Source organism: Panthera onca, chromosome E2, assembly GCF_046562875.1.
Source record: "Panthera onca isolate mPanOnc1 chromosome E2, mPanOnc1 haplotype 2, whole genome shotgun sequence".
NCBI classification, from domain to species: Eukaryota; Metazoa; Chordata; class Mammalia; order Carnivora; family Felidae; genus Panthera; species Panthera onca.
The window spans coordinates 1,594,818-1,613,427 of NC_138353.1; the positions used below are offsets into that span (position 1 = coordinate 1,594,818).

The 18,610-nt window shown below is 48.5% G+C and overlaps 1 protein-coding gene across 2 annotated transcripts; it reads right to left on the reverse strand.

The window, feature by feature from the left end:
• Positions 1 to 3,689: 3,689 nt before the first annotated feature.
• AURKC (aurora kinase C) lies at positions 3,690 to 7,512 on the reverse strand. 2 transcript variants are annotated; one of them, XM_060628082.3, is made up of 7 exons: positions 7,236 to 7,512; positions 7,115 to 7,151; positions 6,713 to 6,904; positions 6,229 to 6,367; positions 4,900 to 5,048; positions 4,158 to 4,332; positions 3,690 to 3,984 (listed from the first exon to the last, which is right to left on the reverse strand). In XM_060628082.3, exons 1-7 carry the CDS (start codon positions 7,297 to 7,299, stop codon positions 3,814 to 3,816), a joined length of 927 nt encoding a protein of 308 aa, XP_060484065.3. In that variant the 5' UTR covers positions 7,300 to 7,512; the 3' UTR covers positions 3,690 to 3,813. The 2 variants fall into 2 exon arrangements, with proteins under 2 accessions (XP_060484065.3, XP_060484064.3); XM_060628081.3 differs by having other exon boundaries at positions 7,115 to 7,154.
• Between the last annotated feature and the right edge of the window lie 11,098 nt (positions 7,513 to 18,610).

The following is an 18,610-nucleotide window of genomic DNA, read 5'->3' on the forward strand; positions in this document are numbered from 1 at the left end:
TCGAGGCTCCGAAGGCGGGAGCGTCCGCCTGGGGTCAGGGCACGTGTCACCTGTCCGCCTAGGGTCAGGCCCTAGGCTCGGCTCGCGACTTCCCCGTGCGTCTCACCTCCTCGCGATCTTCCTGGAGGGAGCTGGGCACACGAGCGGTAGGAAGAGCGAGCGCCAGGACACGGACGCCGGAAGCCCTCCCTCCCACGCGGCGCATGCGCACCGCCCGGCCCCTCGCGGGCTCTATTCCAGCATCAGCTGCACGTGCTGCCAGGCCTTGACGCCCGCTGGTGAGCGAGGCTGGGGGAGGTCGGGACTCCGGGGTGGAGCACGGGCGCTGCATCCTGTGTCTGATTGCCGGACTAGGGGTCCTGCGTGGATCTGCATGTTGGGGAGTTGTTAGCGAAGGGGGTCATCTCCAGTCTGAAGAGAAGCCTTAGAATAGATGGAGAAAGGAATGGGCAGGGGCGAACCCTGAACAACCCGGCGTTAAATAGGTGCAGACAAGGGGCACCTGGGTGGCTCTGTTGGTTAAATGGCCAACTTCGGCTCAGGTCACGATCTCGAGGTTCGTGAGTTCAAGCCCCACATCGGGCTCTGTGCCGACAGCCCAGAGCCTAGAGCCTGCTTCGGATTCTGTGTCTGCCTTTCTCTGCCCCTCCCCTCGCTCTATCTCTGTCTCTCTCTTTGAAAAATAAATTAACCTTTAAAAAAAAATAGGTGCAGACAAGAAACCAACAGTCATATTGAGAATCCTCACAATCTTTTTAGAATTCTATTACATAAAGTCTCACAAGTCACCATCAGTGACTTTTGTTTTCTCATAACTGTGAGTGTGAGAGAATACGATCTTGTTTCTAATGAGTTCAGAATACATATAGTTATGCAAATGGGAATGTAGTGTGCAGAAAATGCCCTCAAAAGATTTAGTTTTATGGTATATTACTCAGCCATAAAAAAGAATGAAATCTTGCCACCTGCAACAATTCGGATAGAGCTAGAGAGTATTATCCTAGGCAAAATAAGTCAGTCAGAAAAAAACACAAATACTATATGATTTAACTCATATGTGGAATTTAAGAAACAAAACAAATGATTGTGCGGGGGTGGGGGGAGAAGAAAACTAAGAAACAGACTCTGAACTATGGAGAACACACTTATGGTTACCAGAGGGAAGGTGGGGGGGAGGGGGTTAAATAAGGGATCACTTGTGATAAGCACCAGGTGTTGTATGAAGTGTTGAATCACTGTATTGTACACCTGAAACTAATATTACATGGTATGTTGACTGGGTTTTAAATAAAAACTAAAAAGAAAAAGAGATTTAATTTTAAAAGTGGAGAAAAGCATAGTAACAGGATGTTAATGGAATCAAGGATTAAGGTGGAGTTAATTTTCTAGAGGAAGATGTTTTTTATAAAAGGTTGTGGAAGGGTGCTTGGGTGGCTCAGCTGGTTGAGCATCGACTCTTGATTTTGGCCCAGATCATGGTCCCAGGATCTTGGGATCAAGCCCCACATCATGCTCCATGCTGAGCAGGGGATACTGCTTGGGATCCCTCTGCCCCTTTCCCTCTCTCTGAAACAAAATAAATAAAAATTCATATTAAAAAAAAAAGGGCGGGGGCACCTGAGTGGTTCAGTTGGTTGAGTGTCCACCTTCAGCTCAGGTCATGATATCATGGTTCCTGAGTTTAAGCCCCACATCAGGCTCACTGCTGTCAGCCTGTCAGCACAGAGCCTGCTTCAGATCCTCTGTCCTCTCCTGCTGCCCCTCGCTGCTTGTGCTCTCCCAAAACTAAGGAAAAATTTTTTAAAAAATTTAAAAAAAGATTGTGGAGAAATATGGCTAAATTAGCGTGTGATCCATCATTGGCCATAATAACTTGACCATATTGGAAACAGCATATTTCTCTTCACATGTAGTTGACACAGTTAAATTAAGTGATTTGAGGCTAGAATGTAAGTCAGATATTAAAGTTAAGATTTTTATATTCTCTTTGTCACGAGAGGCAGAATGTCTGGAATCAGTGGTGGGGAAAGCTATATAGCTATTGGAAATCCCTGCTGTAAAGCATGTCAGAGTTTGCATGATTTAGACACATATCACGGGGTAGTCAACGTGGAAGCCCTAGTTTCCTTTCCTCTGCTTATCTTATCTACTTCCCTCAAAATGCACCCGGTGATGTGAATTTGTCTAGCACCAGAACCGAGTAATGTTGCAGGGTTCCTATGTACAAACCAGTTTATTAGGAATTTCAAGGTGTTTAATTGAAGTATTACTTCAAGAGCACTGATAGAGAGGACAAAGCTAGAAAGCACAGAGATGTGGGCACTGGAGGTGCAGATGAAAAGCCACAAGCCAGTATCTTGGAGCCTTTATTTTTTTTTTCAACGTTTTTTTTTTTTTTTGGACAGAGAGAGACAGAGCATGAACGGGGGAGGGGCAGAGAGAGAGGGAGACACAGAATCGGAAACAGGCTCCAGGCTCCGAGCCATCAGCCCAGAGCCTGACGCGGGGCTCGAACTCACGGATCGTGAGATCGTGACCTGGCTGAAGTCGGACGCTTAACCGACTGCGCCACCCAGGCGCCCCCTCTTGGAGCCTTTAAATCATACATCTGCAGCAGGGGGTGGAGGCTATCCATCTGAGTAGCCGAGTTCCTTGTATCATGGGTCTGGTCACACACATGGAGCCGTGGTCCTACACGTGCAGGACATGTCACATGAAGAGACTGCATAGAATACGGCGAAGGGAGTAACATGAACAAGGCAAGCTCCATACGCAGTGTTTGTAAGTCAGGTGACACAGCGGGGAAAGCGATGCCTGCAAAAATGAGCAAAAACCATGTTTCGAGCTCCCAGCTGTGTCTAGATGTTTATTCTGGGGCAGTCAGCTTATTGTGGATAGAGGGAGTGGCTGACACATGACAGTGGGACAAAAGGATACAGGGGAAGGTTGGAAGAGCCCTAAATTGCTCCAAGTGGAGGATGTGATTTCAGAAGAGGTGACGGTCCGTCTATTAGGGGTGATTTAGTTGATGCAATCAGAATATGACACATCACAGAGCTACTGGTGAATCCATTTGAGAATTGAGCGGCAGTTGATGTTCAGTGAGACATGTCATCAGACGGTAGCACGCTCGTGTCAGTATAAAGACGGTGGACCTCTGGGTTGACCCGTGTCCTGTTTTATAGATCCATGCTCCTGAGAAGATGGGAAATAGTAAATTGAGTCTAGAAGCAACTGTGATGGGGGATAGGGTATGCACCAAGGCAGTTATCTGAATGAAAATAGGAACTAGTTTTGACGGTGAGTGGTTGAGTCACCACCCTGGGGACCCGGAGGGACATCATCTTGGGACGCTCTCATGGGAAAGAGTTTCTACAAGAAATAAAGATTCTAGGGGCGCCTGGGTGGCGCAGTCGGTTAAGCGTCCGACTTCAGCCAGGTCACGATCTCACGGTCCGTGAGTTCGAGCCCCGCGTCACGCTCTGGGCTGATGGCTCAGAGCCTGGAGCCTGTTTCCGATTCTGTGTCTCCCTCTCTCTCTGTCCCTCCCCCGTTCATGCTCTGTCTCTCTCTGTCCCAAAAATAAATAAACGTTGAAAAAAAAAAAATTAAAAAAAAAAAAAAAATAATAAAAAGAAATAAAGATTCTACCCCATCAGACACCAACTCACAGAACCATAAAGACCTGGTAAAAAAAATGACTCAGCTTTTATTCATTAGTATCTTGCATCTTAGAAGAAACAAAAGACAGACAAGTTAGTAGAGCCAGGAGAGCTCCCTGGACAAATGCAATGAAACAGGTGCGGACAGGGCTCAAGAATCCATCTGAACAGATGGAGGCAGCACCCTCCGAGAGTGGGCCCGGACCCAGGGGTGCTCCAGGATCTGCGACAAAGGCAGCCGCTCCAAAGGCTGGTATCTGAGAAGCTTGGAGATCAAGTCCCGGGCCCCCAAAGGTATTGACGGAGGAAACCTGATGTCCACCTGATGAGGCCAGACAAGAAAAAAGAAAAGGATGGTTAATTTCTGTGCTCCATGTTTTCTGTTCCTTGAGTCCCTTCCAGGCACTCTTCTGGATCTTATTCGACAACCTTTATGTGCAGCCCAGGCTCTGTAGCACCCCGCCCCCACGAATTCCCAGAATGTGACCATCCCACCTTGAGGATACGTCGGTACGTCTCATTATGGGAATGGCTCTCAAAGGGTGGATTCCCCACCAGCAGCTCATAGCAGAGCACTCCAATGCACCACAGATCAACCGTCTCATTATATGTTCTCCTTTCTATCATTTCTGGGGGCAAGTAGTCCAGAGTCCCACACATGGTCTTTCTCCTAGAGGACAGCAGAGAAGGGAGGCCTGTGTAGAGGCCCCACACAGGGCAACCCTCCTTTTCTAGATTCCAGTGAGATGAGAGATGCTAGAAAGGCCTGAGCAGTCCCCTCCCAAGCCTGGAAGTCTGGGAACACCAAGTTTTAATAAGGATCGAGGTTTAGGGAAGGCAAGTCCTGGGACCCACCAATTCCATACTTTGGAATTACTTATACATTTAGCTCACGATCCAGGATGTTTTCATAATATTCTGGGCATCAATAGAGATTTGGAACAAACTGAAGGTGCATCAACAGAGACCAAGTAAAATTTCCGGAATTATGGAGCAATGATTCTTATTTACATGGAAACTTACTGGGGAAAGTTATATGTTAACAGAGATCAAAAGATAAAAGATGTGGTTCAGCCATTCTTTCCATCTACAAATGCACATTAAATATATACATATGAAAAAAGACAGTGCTCAAATACAAACCCGGGGTTTTATCCCAGTCTTAACACGTGCAATGGGTTAAATTGGATCATTCCTTACTGGCACCCAGGGCCCATTCCACCACCACGTGACCTACCTCAGAGATGGGGTGTGCACAGACCAGCCAAAGTCTGCAATCTTCACCTCACCCCTGAACCCCAGCAGCAGATTCTCCGGCTTGATATCCCTGTGAATCACCTTTTTCTCATGGCAGTATGTCAGAGCATCTGCTAATTCCTCCATTATCTGAGTGAGCAAAGAAAAAGCAGTCTGGAAATGAAGCCAGCCAGTTTTCCGTGTGAGATAAAATACTCCTCATACGTTTTTATCATTGTAGTGGAATCTTTTTTTTTTTTTTAATTTGAGAGAGAGAGCACACAAGCAGGAGAGAGGCAGAGAAAAAGGAGAGAATCCCAAGCAGGCTCTGTACTGTCAGTGCAGAGCCCGATGCAGGGCTCCAACTCACAAACGGAGATCATGATCTGAGCCGAAACCAAGAGTAGGACGCTTAACTGACTGAGCTACCCAGGCGCCCCTGTAGTGGAATCTTTTATGTCCTAGTTACCAACCCCATTACTTCCTTAATGGCACAATTAATTACTGGTGGGGAGGAATTCCTCTCCCCATTTTATGTGGTCTTAAAGGAGGGGTGCTAAAGTGGACGGAGCCTCTCTTCTGCTCTAGCACAGCAAGGAGCTGGACCAGGGCCCATGCTGAGCCAACCAGAGGATCGCCCACAGGACTGGAGTCCTGAAGAAATGATACAAAAATAGGAGGAAAATTGGAAGATCACTCATTCTGACAGCAAGCTGACCCAGCCCTTCCTGCTGGGATAACTGAGGCTCTGATTCCCCATCTGAGGCTCTGTAGAAATCTCTTGCTTTCTATTTCTTTTTTTTTTAAAATTTTTTTAACGTTTATTTATTTTTGAGACAGAGAGAGACAGAGCATGAACAGGGGAGGGGCAAAGAGAGAGGGAGACACAGAATCCGAAGCAGCCTCCAGGCTCCGAGCCATCAGCCCAGAGCCCGACGCGGGGCTCGAACTCACCGACCGTGAGATCGTGACCTGAGCCGAAGTCGGACGCTTAACCGACCGAGCCACCCAGGCGCCCCTCTTGCTTTCTATTTCTAAGCCAGTTCTACTCATAGGCTTTCAACATGCTTCTTCACATAAGGTAGTGGAGATTCTGTTGCTTACAACCAAAGAATCCAAATTCATACACACTAATTATTAATATTCTGGATAACTAGGGTATCAAAATGTGAAGCTATAGGATGTACGTGTCACTACATAAAAGGTAACAGAATTCAGAAATAAAGAAAAAAAAAAAAAGAAGCTGGACACTAATGATAGCCACAAGCAGTGATCCCCACCAGCCCAGAGTAAACTCACAGGCCCAAAGCCGCCAGCCCTCCCACCTCACCGTGGCTGCGTGCTGTTCATCCAAAGTGTTGCTCTTTTGCAGCTCCTTGTAGAGCTCACCCCTTGGAGCATATTCCAGAATCAGGTACACCCGGCGTGCATCATGGAAGTAGTTGTATAGGCGTAGGATATTGGGGTGCCTGGAGAAAAGATGGAGGAAGGGTCAGACTCATGAGACCCAACTCCCGATGCTACTAAAAGTGGTCGGACAAAGGACAAATTGCGCTGGGACCAGAATAATGGTCCGATACTGGAGTGTGTGAGGGGAGAGCAAGAGGAGGCATCAGGATTTGGGGGTCTGAGACAGGGAGGAGGTTTACACGGTGTAAGCGGAGTGAACTGCAGAAAAAATCTTCAAGGTGGACTCAAGGTGGCCTGTTGGAGGGTCATTTGGGGGTTGTGCTGGGTTCAGATGCCAGAGACGGAAGAGGAAACAGATGAAGAGGAAGAAGCTGGCGCTGGATTCTCCTGCAGCCCGTCCTTACTGTAGATGCGCCTGGATCTCAATTTCCCGGCGCAGCTGGTGCTCCAGTCCTTCCTTTTCTATCTGGGACTTGAAGATGACTTTCAGCGCCACAAGGAAATGGCTTTCCTTGAGCCGAGCCAGGTACACGTTCCCAAATTTTCCCTTGCCCAGAGGACGCCCGATTTCAAAGTCCTCAATCGTGAGGCGCCGCCTGAAAGTGAGAACAGAGCCTCAGTTTGGGGAAGAAAATGGCGGGCAGTGACGGACTCGACCCTCCTTCACCTCTCGCCTCCCGCCCCCGTGCCCCTTCCCCTTGTCAAGGGCGCAGCCAGGCTGTTCGGTTGGCCCACGAGCCAACACTTCCCACGTGCAGCTGGTCTTCATTTCTCGTCCCGCTCCGCTTCCTTCCAGAGACACTCACACGGGGGGCATGCCGAGCTCCACGAGGCCTGCCGCAGCTTCTTAGACAGACAGGCAGAGGTCAACACGCGCTTCTTGCACCCCACCCCCGCCCCCAACAACTGACACCAGTCCTTCTCCACCTGTTCCCTGGTCTCGGGTCTGCTCCTGTTCTTCATCCGCGGGCTGCACGCTGCCCGACTGCATCGCAGCGTTTGGGTGGCTCCCCAGGAGACGGCACGGCGGCGACAGGACGCCTTCCCGAGCCCTTTGGAACTGTCCTCAAAAGCGGTGAGGGTAGGCAACAACCAGGCTGAGGCGCTTCGGACGCCGACGGCCCCCCCACGAACCCTCAGCGCAGCGCGCGGAGCTACAACGCCGGAGATCAAGGAACTCCCGGGAAGCCAGCGCTGGGGCCTTTATGTCTGCGCCCCCTCGTTGGCTGAGCCACAGTTCCTGACCGGCTCCCATTGGTTGGATCTTCTGGGCGCGCAGGCAGCGTGTCCAATAGAAAAGACAGAAATGGGAGCTTCCGCCCACGCTGAGCCAATGAGGTGGCAGGGCGCGGAGACCCGGGCGCTGCGGCGGGGCAGACTCAGGCGGGCCCCCGTGAGCTGGGGGAACCTGGGGGAATGGGAGGCGAAGCAAAGGGTCTCGGTGAACCAATTCCTGCGTGAGTCTCCGAGAGTGCGCGAGTGCATTAATGAACTGACACCGTGTGCGTGTGAATGATGAGACACTAACCACAGAAAGCTGCGGGGGGTGGGGGTGGCTCTAAGGTCGGCAAACTCCCAAGCTAACGTGCGCACCAAACCGGCCCCCGCTGGGATGTCGTGTCCCGTTCAGGCCACTCCCCAGGGGCGTCCTCCGTCTTGCTTCCCGAAGTTTCTGCCTCTGTCTTGGGGTGTCCTGCAGCCCCTGCTTTCCCCACTCCACCCCACAGCCCTTGGAGCCTCCCCCAGCCTGGGACTGTAGGCCCATTCGGCGCAATGGCACAGACCGCTCTCCCTTTGCCTCCATGAGCTGTGTATTTGCTGGACTCTTGACCTTAAAAATACAATAATACATTCATTGTATTTAACATTCGGTTATTTTTAACCAGCAAAAAAAAAAAAAAAAAAAAAAAGAAAAAAGGGCTTATTTGGAAATAGAGAATTACAATATAGGGACAAGGAAGATGCAGCCAAAACGCTGTTTTATGGAGAAGGAAGTTTGGGAGGGCTTGTTTTGAAGGAAAGTCCATTGGAGAAAAGCAACAGTTTAGTAAAAGACACCTTCTCATTGGTTGAGTTGCCGGGGTGGTCAATTTCTTGTAGGAAATGCAACGTATATCTTTTCTCCTTGGGGCCTATAATTGATGATTCTTTACTGTAGGATTCTTCTGCCGGCGTCTGCAATTGACATCCCTAGTCAGGATGTGACAGCCCCCGTCTGGCCTCCTGGCTCCATTTTACTGAAGTTTCCTGTAATTAATTTTCACAGACACTGTCTGCAGTTTGCATTTGGGGGTCTCAAATAGTAAAATCAGCCCACATGTCTGTTTGTGTGGCATATACAGGCGTTACCAAAAATTTAAATTGCATTCTTTTAGACAGGTAACGTAGCAGGATTCTTGCAGAGAGTCCGACACTGAGGCTTTTCTTTCCAGGAAGCAACTTTATTCTTGCCAGCACGGCTCAGTTGGGTTTCTACCTGAAGAACTGAGCCCTGAACAAATGCCACGTGGCATAGTTTTTAATACATTTTCTATTTCTTTGTCTCCCATATAATGATAACACACAAACATGGAGTCTGATTAAGTGGTCTCATGTTACAAGGTCGAGAGGGATGTTGTCACATGTATAGCCAGGTTGCTTGAGGTTTTTTTTTGTTTTTGTTTTTGTTTTTTCATTCCTTATGGAGGGGACCCTACCACAGTAACAATATAACTTCTTGGAGGAATGTAATTTATAAAGAAAAAATCTTCTCCCAACCCAGAAAACCTCCTCACAAAGATAGTAAAAACATAAATAAAAGTTTATTACTGAATAAACCTTAAACTGAATGCAATGCCGTATCACAGATAATTGCTAAGAGATGGAAAGTGAGAAAGATGCCATTTCGTAAAGCCAAGCAGACACTTGGCTTTTCCAGTGTCTCCCATTACATAGCTTCATCACAAACAATAATTAGTCCTCACGTAAGAAAACATAATAGGGGCGCCTGGGTGGCGCAGTCGGTTAAGCGTCCGACTTCAGCCAGGTCACGATCTCGCGGTCCGTGAGTTCGAGCCCCGCGTCAGGCTCTGGGCTGATGGCTCGGAGCCTGGAGCCTGTTTCCGATTCTGTGTCTCCCTCTCTCTCTGCCCCTCCCCCGTTCATGCTCTGTCTCTCTCTGTCCCAAAAATAAATAAAAAACGTTGAAAAAAAAATTTAAAAAATAAAAATAAAAAAAATAAAAGAAAACATAACAGCACCATTTGTTACACAGAGTCATCCTAAATCTACTTGGTAATTGGGGTGGCTGTCTGCTCCTACACTGGCTTTCCATAAAGGAAAACAAACGTCTCATTTCTTGAGGATAGAAAGCGGTGTTAACCTTAAAATTAAAAGTCAGTTATTTTACCCACAAAAAAATGTTATTTGGAAATAGCACAGAATTGCCATAGAGACACGCAAACTACAATAAAGCCACAGGCAAATCCAACAAACAAAAGTTATTTTATGGAGGAGGAGGGAGCGGGCAGGGTCGTTTTCAACAAATTCCATTGGAGGAAAGCAACAGTTCAAGATGATGGAAGTCTCTCATTGGTTGGGTTGCAGGGATGGTTGGTTTCTTGCGGGAGATGCAGGGTCCATCTTTTCCTGTTGGGGCCTGGAATTCCCGATTCTTCCTGTGATTGCCTTGGAGTGGTTTCGTGAGAGTTCTGCCTTCTGGCCTCCCAACTCTGTTGTAAATGAACTAGGCTTCCTTCGTGAATCTTCCCTTTTGCAACTTGGAGCCAGATGCCCACCAGAGAGGCTGTCTTCCCAGAGAAGCTGAGTGATAGAGATAACATCTCCCTCGATTTCTGCATTTCAAAGAGATGGCTCCTGAGTCTTTTAAGACATTCCTGGGGGGGTGGGGGTCGGAGCGCACCGGGGGCCTGAGGAGAAGGCTAGTGGAGCTAGAACTGTGTGGCAGGGGTTCAAGCGGGACCAGGGGAGTTAGATAAATGGAGACAAATTGCGTAGAACCCTGCCAGCCTTTGTAAGGAGGCTGTAATTGGCTCCAGCACGTGTTCTAAAATGTACCTGGGATTTGTTTCCTCAGGTGTGGTAAGGCAGCAGATCTGGAAGGGACTGTCACAAAGGAAGAAGTTTATGCTCACATCCCTAGCAAATGGGAGTTACGGCATGTTACCCGTGGGAGACTCTGCGCCGTGTGGATGGAGGTCTCGTTCTCGGACTCCCCACAGAAGGTTTTTGCGAGGACCGGCTCTCGGGGAAAGGCAGCCAGAAGGAAGGTAGCAAAGCACAAAGCCCTTTAAGGACAGGCCGTTCTCAAGGTGGGAAAGCCAGGCACTGCCCTGAAGCTACAGGGCTCTTTTCTCTTCGTGGGTCATAGACGGGGTGGTCTCTCATAGAGGCTCCTTCCAGTCACTGGTCGGGAGGGGAGTCTCTGATCAAGCCCATCGTGTTCCTACCGGAACCATCTTGGCAGCCTTCCCCCGGGGGAGGGGGCAACGCTGCAGCGCACAGGCATGACCTTGGGCACGGATGGCCCTGCGGCACAGGCGGGAGCGTGCGTGTTCCGCCCCGGGGCTCCTGGTCTGTCAGCCCTGGCGTGTTGGAAGGCGGTCAGCACGTGTGACCCCAGGTTTCTAATGTGTAACCTACTTATCAGCACCCTAGCCTCCAGCTCCGAACTGCCTGTTCTACCAGACGTACACGGCGGAGCGGAGGAGCGGGGGAAGCACCAGGGTGGGTCGGAGACAGCAGTGACGGAGAAAGCACTGCCCACCACATGTGTCGTGTCTTCGGCAGGAAAAGGCAAGGCGGAACAGGTAAACAGTTTAGGATTGACTGGTTTGAATAATATGGTAGGGCTTTGGGGCATTGTCACTCCCTTCTAGTACTGGGCCCTAGAGTTTTAAGGAGACAGACAGGTGGGTCGTTTGCATGTGAAAAGCGAGGTCCCGGGGAAGTTGTTAGGGGTCTCTAATAACTGGCTGGTCCTGGGAGGGGCAGAATCTCCCCAGTCAGCAAGACTCCAAATGCCAGGACACAGAAAATTAAAAATATATAGTTAGTAAACTGTGAAATAGATAAACACCTGGGGAGGTTTTCAGGTGAATGGTAATATAATCCGATTTGTGAATTAAAAGGATCAATCTGAGTAGTGTGTGGAAATTAGACTATAGGAGGGGCAAGACAGAAGATCTACTCGACTGTTTTCCAGATGGCGGAGGACACGGACTTAAACTAAGGTAGTGACAGAGGGAAGTGGTTTATCACAAAGTACAAACAGTTGATCAGAAGGGACAGTAATCAAATTAGTACAAAAATATGAACATGAATATAATGGTTTCACAATGAGTTATTTTAATCAACCTATAACCCACTCTGCCTCATTTAAATGGTAACCAGATTTTTTTTTTTTTTTGAGAGATAGAGAGAGAGAGAGGAAGACACAGAATCTGAAGCAGGTTCCAGGCTCTAAGCTGTCAGCACAGAGTCTGAGGCGGGGCCCGAAACCACGAACTGTGAAATAATGACCTGAGCCAAAGTGGGACGCTTAACTGAGCCACCCAGGCGCCCCTTAAGAGGTTAGCACATTTCTGATGACACTACCGTTTTCCTGTCACAGAAATACTTCACTACATAGAGATGCTCAGGCTGATAGCACCGTTTTGCTGTCACAGAGCCTAGGCCAGGGGCCAGCAGGGCGGACTGAGCAGAAATGCGCCAACTGAACACGCTTTGGCTGCTCAAGTGCTACACATCCCAAAGGACCGGCCCCTGACCAGCTCTGGGAAGACAATCTAAGTGCTTAACATCTGGCCTGGGAAGTGATCTTACGCCTGAATCTGCAGGCCCCGCTCGCTGCATCCGTTTGACCAGATGATTGATGCGGACGGTGCGACTCACGGGGAGTGGTGGCTTTTGTAGGCCTGAGGCTCTGGGACACACTGTATCTCTGCCTTCTGCGGACCCCCGGAGTACCCACGGTCAGTCGCGAAGGCGCGGCGTGCCTCAGTAAGAAACCCCGGCATTAAAGCTTCGGTGAGCTTCCCTCATTGGCGACGCCTGAACATACTGTCACACCTTTGCCGAAAGAATTAAGCCTTGTGTGACTGTGCTGGGACGGGACACCTGAACGCTGGTGCTCAGTCTCCCTGGACCTTACCCTTTAGTGACCTTGGCCTGTGTCCCGCGCTGTCACAGGCAGGAACCGTGTTACAGCTGTTCTGAGTGAAGCACAACCTCCTAGCACACCATCAAGCCTGAAGGTGGCTCTGGGGAGCAGAGAACAGTATGGACCCGTGCCGTGATCTAGAAGCACGTTCCGGTCAAGGCTCGCCGAGGAAATGCTATTTGAGATGAGAGGTGAGGGATAAGCCTGCCCTCACTGGGCAAAGTGGGGAGGAAGAGCCCATGGCAGGCGGAGGAGTGAAGGGAGACGGGGAGTGAAAAGAGGCCAGCGTCGTGCAAGAGGTAGTAAATGAGGCCCGTCCCCCACCAGGGAAGGCCCCGTGGATGGGCCACGTGAAGGATTCGGGGTTTACCCCGAGAGTGGAGGGGAGTCGTGGAACGTTTTAGGGGGAGAGGGCGGGTGAGCAGTCCGTGACCAAATTGGAGCCGGATCTCTGGCGTCAGTGTGGACAAGGGATCGCCGAGGACACAGGTGGACCCAGCTGGAAAAGCAGGAGCCGAGGTGTCAGGTGACGTCTGCAGGCAGCAGGCAGCGGATCGCAGAGCCACGAGCTCCCCGGCGGGAAAAGTTCACAGCGCAGACACGCGCTTGACACACGGATGCCAGAAACGGAAGCGGAATAAATAGGGACTCGAAACTAGTCACCCAGCGCTAAGAGCGAGGTCAGGAGGCGCAGCAGGCAGCCCTACCAGAGGGCCCAGGCTCTGGACCCCGCTCCAAGAGGACAAAACGACTCGCCCGTTTACAGTCTGGCGCAGACCCTTCAGTTGTGACACGTGTAACCTACCTGTGAGCAAGCAGGTCGTCAGCCCTCACAACTCAAGGGTGACATCGTGGAGCATTCCAGAGGCACCCCCGCCCCGCATCCCACAGCAGAGACAGGAAAGGCCGCCTGGGAGAACAGAGGGAGCCGCACACGCTCCCGAGGCCAGCTTCCCAAGGTCTCCAGCATCACGCCTGCAGGGCGCCCTCCCAGCTGGAGCCCGAGGCTCCCACCGCCTCCCACTCACACGGACACATACGTCACCTTGACGAAGCCACTAATTTCAAGTTAAGTGCACTGAATGATGCGCTTAGTTTTCTGTTTGTTGAAGCCAGAGGCATGAACAGTAGGAATAAAGAGATTAAAAACTGTTGATGTGTACTGCAGAAACACGCCATGTCAATCTGGCCCTCACATTTTTATAGATCAAGGTAAGTAAGTGGTACATTTGCAAGTCAGACCACCGGAGGGCATATATCCTGACACACACGTATAGGTAATACACGTACCTCTATTAGGCATATACATACATGTGGAGAGTCCTAAGTGATGCGTACATGTACGCATACACACACACAAAACACCAGTGTTTGGAAGAAGCAAAGTCCTTTCTCACCAGCATCTCTGAACCTTGTCATCACTAAATTAAATCCTGGCTAGTTTCTTCTTATTTTTTTTTTTTAACGTTTATTCATTTTTGAGAGGCAGAGACAGAACACGAGCAGGGGCGGGGCAGAGAGAGAGGGAGACACAGAATCCGAAGCAGGCTCCAGGCTCTGAGCTGTCAGCACAGAGCCCGATGCGGGGCTTGAACCCATGAACCGTGAGATCATGACCTGAGCCATGGCTTAACGGACTGAGCCACCCAGGCGCCCCAAATCCTGGCTAGTTTCTAAGTTCTACTGTGACTTGGTGATTTTTTTTTGGTTACAGTGGTTCTTATATAAGCCTTCAAAGTTGTGACTCTTAAAGTAACTGTATTTGCTTTATGTACAGAAATTTAACCAGCATTTTAATACCTTTCAGTCACTGTAAGGAAGTTACACAACAGGCCTGGGAACTCCCATCCTTTGAGCTTGCAGGGTTTGCCCTTGGCCGGGGTTTGTGACCTCGGATGATGGCAGGTTTCCCACCACTTCCAGGAATGAATGGCTCAGAGTGCCTAAGTTTCTTGTGTAAACAATGTGGCTCACACTGAACCTGCTATCCTTCTGGAAATCTAGAACTTGGTGTGTGCTTTTGCACATACATATTCTCTCTCCAAAAGACCAAGGGTCTCTGATGAACTTCCCTAGAATTTTTTAAAATGTGTTTATTTACTTATTTTGAGAGAGCGAGCAAGTTGGGGTAGGACAGAGAGGGAGAGAATCCCAAGCAGTCTGTGCTGTCAGTGCAGAGCCCAATGTGGGGCTTGAACTCAGGAATCGGGAAATCATGACCTGACCGAAATCAAGGGTCGGACGCTTAACCAACGGACCACCCAGGCGTCCCCTAGTAAACTTTTAAAATCATGGTCTTAACTCCTTAACGGAGCTTAAGTTAAATGTGTCCCGTGTGCCTTCCCAGAAACAGGACTCTTGAAGCTTGTCTCTGATGGCCTCTGGCTTTCTCCATTCCTGGTGCCTCTCCTCGACTGCGTTTGCTGTGATAAATCACAGCCTGCCCCGAGTATGACAAAATGTAGAGTCCTGTGAGTCTTGCTAGCAAAACACTAAACAGGATGGTCCTGACGCCCTTAACCATCTGGCCATACAGGCCTGTGCAGATTCTCTTCAAGAGCCACATGCCACACAGTGTCCCCCGCATAAACAGCTCTGTGTGAGCACTCTGGGAGGGACCCGAACTAGAAGACGCACGTATACTGAGGATCTGTAAGGGGGAGAGAAAGGAGAAATGAACAAAATGGCTGCAAGGTGTCTGACGTGGGCAAGAAGGCAGACGACAGTGACCTTCAGGGAGATGTGGGCACCTCACGCACACAACCCCAGACCCCAACCCCTGCCCTAGCCGTTGTCTACCTCTGCGCCACCTCAAACCCCTCGTCTGTACTCTCCGCGCAGTTGCAACAGATTATACGGCCGTTAAAAAGTGAGTGTGGTTTGTCTCCTGTACCGTCACACGAGAAGGTAACTTGCAGACAAACGGCAATGGCCCGCTCTATGGCGCAGTGGTGCACAGACCGGCCTATGGGAGGTGGCGAGGTGCTCAGGGCATGGCTTCTGCAGCAGCCCACCTGGCTCCAATCTCCAGTCCCGTACTTCCTAATCAACTGTGAAGCCTTGGGCAGATGTTTTAACCCTTCTGTGCCTCAGTTTTCTGATCTGTAAAATGGGGAGAACATCACCTACCACGGACCTGTTGCAAAGGCTAAGAGTTGCTGTGTGTCAAACACCGCAAACGATGACTGATACACGGGAACACGCCATGTCTGCTTGCCGTCAGGATCATTATGGGTGCATCCTCGTGGGGGCGGTCACGGCCGCATGACACACGCACACAGGCTCAGTAGGTAGGAATACCGACAAGGTGTGGAACGATGACCAGAGAGAAACGTTCAACCTGGAGACAAGGACGTGGGGGAACTCTGTGATCACTGAGAGAAAATGCCTCGGGGGCGGGGGGTTAACTCACTCAGGGATCCCCTCACAAGTGAGAAAGCAATGGCGACGCACGGATCCTGAGAAGCACAACTGTCTAATAGACGGAAGGAGACAAAGGGCCTCTGAAGAAGGGCAGGAAGTCACAGAAACCAGGGAAGTGCCTTCAGGTCAAAGAGGTGGGCAGCGGTAAAAGGCCCAATAACAGACTGGGGGCGGGGGGAAGCGTGGGAGCACAAGAGGGAACTCTGTGAGACCTGCTTCAGTCAGGTGCCAGTGGTGGAGGCCAGACAGCGGACAGAACTGTTGCACAGGGTGTGTCTGGGAGAGAGGAGAAGGGCGGAGCTCACCGGGCACGTGGGGCAGGAAGTGGGTGTGTGTGTGGGGGGCGGGGGTGAGACTAGAGACTGGAACACAGGCATGGATTAAGGGGACAGAAAGGGATTAAGAGGGAGAAGTTAAAGACCAAGCGGTGAGGGTCTAAATTCGAACAGGTCCTAGACAAGCTGGGGATTGGGGGATGTGTCCAACCACGAAGAGCAAGAGTGACCCTTGGAGAGGAGGGACCCCTTCTCCTCTGGGGCTCTATCTAACAAGGCTTACAGAGCTGGGAAATTTTACACACGAATCTTGGAGACTATAACCCTGAATAATCTGCAGATCTTCAGTTTTAAGATCCATTTTTAGAAATATCTGTGGATAACAGGACTTCCATTTCTCTAGATACTTTAGGCTTTTTATTCCAATACCAAGATAAGCCACCAGAGTACCAGGACTTTGGACTACATAGTTTTGCCTGTTTTATTTCTAAGAGTCATTCTTTGGTATTATAAACTAGGCAAGGAATTAGAAAACGTAAAAAAAGAGCCAGTAGAAATTAAACTGGAAAAACACAAAACAACCTCAAAACCCCAACACCACAAAAGCCAAAGCGATAACTCACTGAGTAAGCTCAACAGGAGATGAGATGAGAGACAAAACAATCAGTGAGCTCAAAGATCAACAGAAATTGATAAATCTGAGTAACAGAGAGAATACAGACTAGATAAACAAAAAAAATCTGAGGAACTCATTTAATTCGAGTCCCTGAATGAGATGAGAAAGAGTAGGACTGAAAAACTATGAGAACATAATTACTGAATCCCCAGATTTGGCAAAAGACGTAGGTCTTTAAAAAGTTAAACAAATACCAAACAGGAAAACTCCAAAAATTCTGCGCCAGGACACATTGTAATCAAACTTACAAATACTATAGATAAAAACACCCTTCATGGAAAGGAAAAACTACACACAGGGCAACAATGGGCTGAACGGCAGTAAGTAGGTTTCTCATCTGAAACCATGGAGGACACAAAGAGGTATGTTTTTCTTGTACTAAAAGAACCGTAAACCTCAAGTCTTTTATCCCATGAGAACATCCTTCAGGAATGAAGGGGACAGAGAAACACTTTTAGATGACGGAAACCAAAATCATTTGTCAACAGCACACCTACCCCAGAAGAAAGACTACAGGAACTTTGCCAAACAGAAGGCAAATGTTAACATAAGGTCTGGAACTTCAAGAAGGGACAAAGAACAATGGAGATGGAATGAGTAAAAGTAGAGATAAACAGACCACTCTTTTCATGAGTTTTGTTTAAAAAAATGTTTGACAGCTGAGGCACAAATTACAACATCCAACATAGTGCTCGGTGTAAGAAGGGAAATACTTAATTAGATTTAAAATGGAAAATGCAAAGGAACCTAATGGAATTAAGGTTTCTATACATCAAAGTGCTTAAAATGCTGATAATATCAGACTGATAAGTTATGTATATACAATGCCTACAGTACAAAAATTAAGACGACACTCAAAACATCATACGTATATCAAATGGAATTCTAAAAATTGTTGGGAGTAACCCACAGGAATGCAAAACAACACAAAACAGAACAGGAAAATAACAAAAACAACCAGAAAACGAGAAACAATGTGAAGGGAACACAGCAAAAAATAAAAAAAAATGGAACACTTAAGCCCTAACACACCAATAATTACTTTCAATTTAAGTGATGTGACTCTACCAATTAAAAGACAGAAAGTAGAAGGGATAAAAAAGCATGACCCAACTATATGCTGTTATAAGAAACCTCTTTCAAATGTAGTGACACAGATAAGGTTCAAAATAAAACTGGAAAAATATAAACCACGCAAACATTAATCAAAACATGCAATAGGGAGGAACGCCTGGTGGGCTCAGTTGTCTGACTTCGGCTCAGGTCATGATCTCAAGGTTCATGACTTCCCTGTGTTGGGTTCTCCGCTGTCAGTGCAGAGCCTGCCTGGGATCCTGTCTTCTTTCTGCCCCTTCCCCACTCTCTCTTAAAAATAAACATTAAAAAAAAAACACGCAGTAGGAACTATATTAATATTACTGAAGTATGCTTCAAAGTCAAGAAAATGAACATGGGCAAAAAGGGACATTAAATAATGAAAGGGTCAATAACCAAGATAACATATCAATACTAAATGTGAATGCACCAAACAACAGAGCTTTAAAATACCTGAAGCAGAAAATAATAGAATTTAAAGATGAACAGACAATAATGCTTCAGGACTTCACCATCCTCTCTGTGCAACTGACAGAAACACTAAACAGAAGGTCAGTAAGGATACAGAAAATTTGACTACTACTACCAACCAAGAGGATTGTGCAGGCATTCACAGAAATTCCACCCAATGACAGAACACATTCAAGTGGCATTTTAGAACATTCAAGAAGAC

Bases quoted from the DNA above. Each gene is read 5' to 3' on its own strand.
- AURKC (XM_060628081.3), bottom strand. From the start codon at position 7,299: ATGCAGTCGGGCAGCGTGCAGCCCGCGGATGAAGAACAGGAGCAGACC. The intron at 5,049-6,228 runs GTGAGGTGGGAG...TTGCTCACTCAG, and splicing joins ATGAACAGCACGCAGCCACG to ATAATGGAGGAATTAGCAGA. The intron at 3,985-4,157 runs GTGGGATGGTCA...TGGCCTCATCAG, and splicing joins CGTACCGACGTATCCTCAAG to GTGGACATCAGGTTTCCTCC.